The sequence below is a fragment of the Seriola lalandi genome, unplaced genomic scaffold (assembly GCF_002814215.2).
Source record: "Seriola lalandi dorsalis isolate HSWRI2012SDOR001 ecotype SW California unplaced genomic scaffold, Sedor1 jcf7180002054761, whole genome shotgun sequence".
NCBI classification, from domain to species: Eukaryota; Metazoa; Chordata; class Actinopteri; order Carangiformes; family Carangidae; genus Seriola; species Seriola lalandi.
Genome location: NW_019525314.1, coordinates 5,704 through 7,824, shown reverse-complemented (window position 1 = coordinate 7,824; position 2,121 = coordinate 5,704). Strand labels below are relative to the sequence as shown.

Below are 2,121 nucleotides of genomic sequence, written 5' to 3'. Positions count from 1 at the left end.
GTATAAGTGTTTCTAAGCAATATATTTCCTTTTCAGAATGTTTGAACTAATACGTGTGTAAAGCTAATATCTGATAACTTAGCGTATTATAGGTCAGGACAATCACTCCCCATTTCAGTGACTCAAATACAGAAATGTATACACAAAATTGATAATTGTAAATGAAACAGATTTAACAGACCAAGATTTAAGTTTATGAGGCAGCTTGTTCACTAAAAGTAGCTGCTTGTAAAGGTAAACAGACGGTAGAGCTTCTACACTAGAGGGCAGTCTTGCCTCTTTTACGCAGCTGCTCTGAGGGACGAGTGCCTGGTTATTTCATGTCGTTAAAGGTGCTGCAGCTTTATTTAAGAGTGTTGATATGTTGGGTTTCTCTGTATTTGTAATGTTCAGGGTAAAATGTTTCTAACTCATAAATGCTCAAGTAATCTGAAATATGCACTTGCAAAACTTTTCAGGGCCCAGCTGGAGAATGAGAAAAAGAAGCGAGAGCATGCAGAGAAAGAGAAGGAAAGGATAGAGCGTGAGAAAGAAGAGCTCACGGAGAGGCTAAGGCAGATTGAAGAGCAGACGATGACAGCTCAGAAAGGTGCCTGTGTTTCTTGTTATCCATCCATCTGTTCACTTACCTTTGCTGGCTCCCTCTTCCTTCTTTCTATCCGTCAAATAGCCATAACTCTTTCATTCCTCTGGTTGTGTAAACTGCTACTTTATTAGTAAAAGTAGTTTTTATTAAAGAGAAACCATATCCAATTCTATATTTAGCATAATTGTACAGTGGACCCTGTACAACTGATCAAACATAATAAACAAATCAAACCTTATGTATGCTCAGATTCACCTGCCTGAGTCAGCAGTATTTGACCTCACCTGATAATATCAGCCGATCTCATAGGTTTGAAGTTGAAATGTGTAGAAAATGAAGTTAAAGAAAAAATTGTATGTAATGTGTTTGTGTTTGTTTTTGTGCCTTTCCACAGAGCTTGAGGAACAGACTCGCCGGGCAATGGAGCTGGAGCGGGAGAGAAAGAGAGCGAGAGAGGAGGCGAATGGCCGAGGAGGCAAAGTCAGAGCTGGCCAAACAGGCTGAAGACCAGCAAAAGAACCAGGAGCGACTGGTATGTGTGCGTGTTTGATGGTGTGAGACATTCCAAGCTGTGCATATTAAATTGTTTATGTGCACACAAGCCTCTGTACTCTGCAGGATTATTCAAGGGGATTGTAAAGTATATCGTACGTGTAACAGTAGGATCTTTGTTTCATCCCAGGCTGCTGAACAAGGTACAGCACTCCTGTCTCTCCAACCCAACATAGGCAAACATTGTTTTTATTGTGTAATCTGAGCTCAAAAATGAGAGTAACATGCAAACACTTAGAACTGCATCGGTGCCTTCATCCACTCTGATAGTGACTTGAAATTATTCAGACCCTCTGCACCGTCGTCGTCTTACGCTCTCCCTCTCTGTGTCCCCCTCCTGCAGGCTCTGTCGGCCCAAGGAGGAACTGAAGACTGCAACGACGGTGGTGCCAGCGCCTCCTGGCGGCCACGCTGAGAGCGAGCGTGACGAGCAGGACGAGAACCACGCAGAAGCCAGTGCCGAGCTGTCCAACGAGGGCGTCGGCCAGCTGGACCTCCGCAGCGAAGAGGAGCGCGTCACCGAAGCCCAGAAGAACGAGAGGGTCAAGCAACAGCTGCAGGTGAGAACGAGGGGAGAAAACTTTTCGGACAGGGATGGAAAATGGTTTTCCTGAGGGCCAAATTAGACTCCCGGCGAAGTCTGAAATATTCAGGGCTACATCAAAACTTTTGACATGGCGTGGGAGCTACCTTTCCCAATGTCAGATTCACTTTCTCGCTTAATATCAAGTTCATGAAAATGACATGAATATACATCTAATAAATGACGCCTCCAGGTGGAGAGCGACGTTGCGTCGAAATGACGTCTAAAACTTCCCGGATGAGTAAAAACTTTCGAATAAAGTCACTTCTATTACATGAAACAACATCTTTCTGAGCCACACAAAAATTCAGTTTATTAGTTTTAAGCAAAAGACTCTCAAAAGTCTCGCAAACACAATAACAATGAGATTATATTATTTTCTAACAGCAGTTTTGTTGCA

General features: G+C 43.2%; 1 protein-coding gene across 1 annotated transcript in view; it reads left to right on the top strand.

The window, feature by feature from the left end:
- The first annotated feature begins 1,351 nt into the window (after nucleotides 1-1,351).
- LOC111668798 (uncharacterized) overlaps nucleotides 1,352-2,121 on the top strand; it is a 2,066-nt gene continuing 1,296 nt past the window's right edge. The window contains exons 1-2 of the mRNA XM_087178949.1: nucleotides 1,352-1,386; nucleotides 1,482-1,698. Of these exons, the coding sequence (XP_087035075.1) occupies nucleotides 1,352-1,386; nucleotides 1,482-1,698 (252 nt within the window). The remainder of the gene's footprint in view (nucleotides 1,387-1,481; nucleotides 1,699-2,121) is intronic.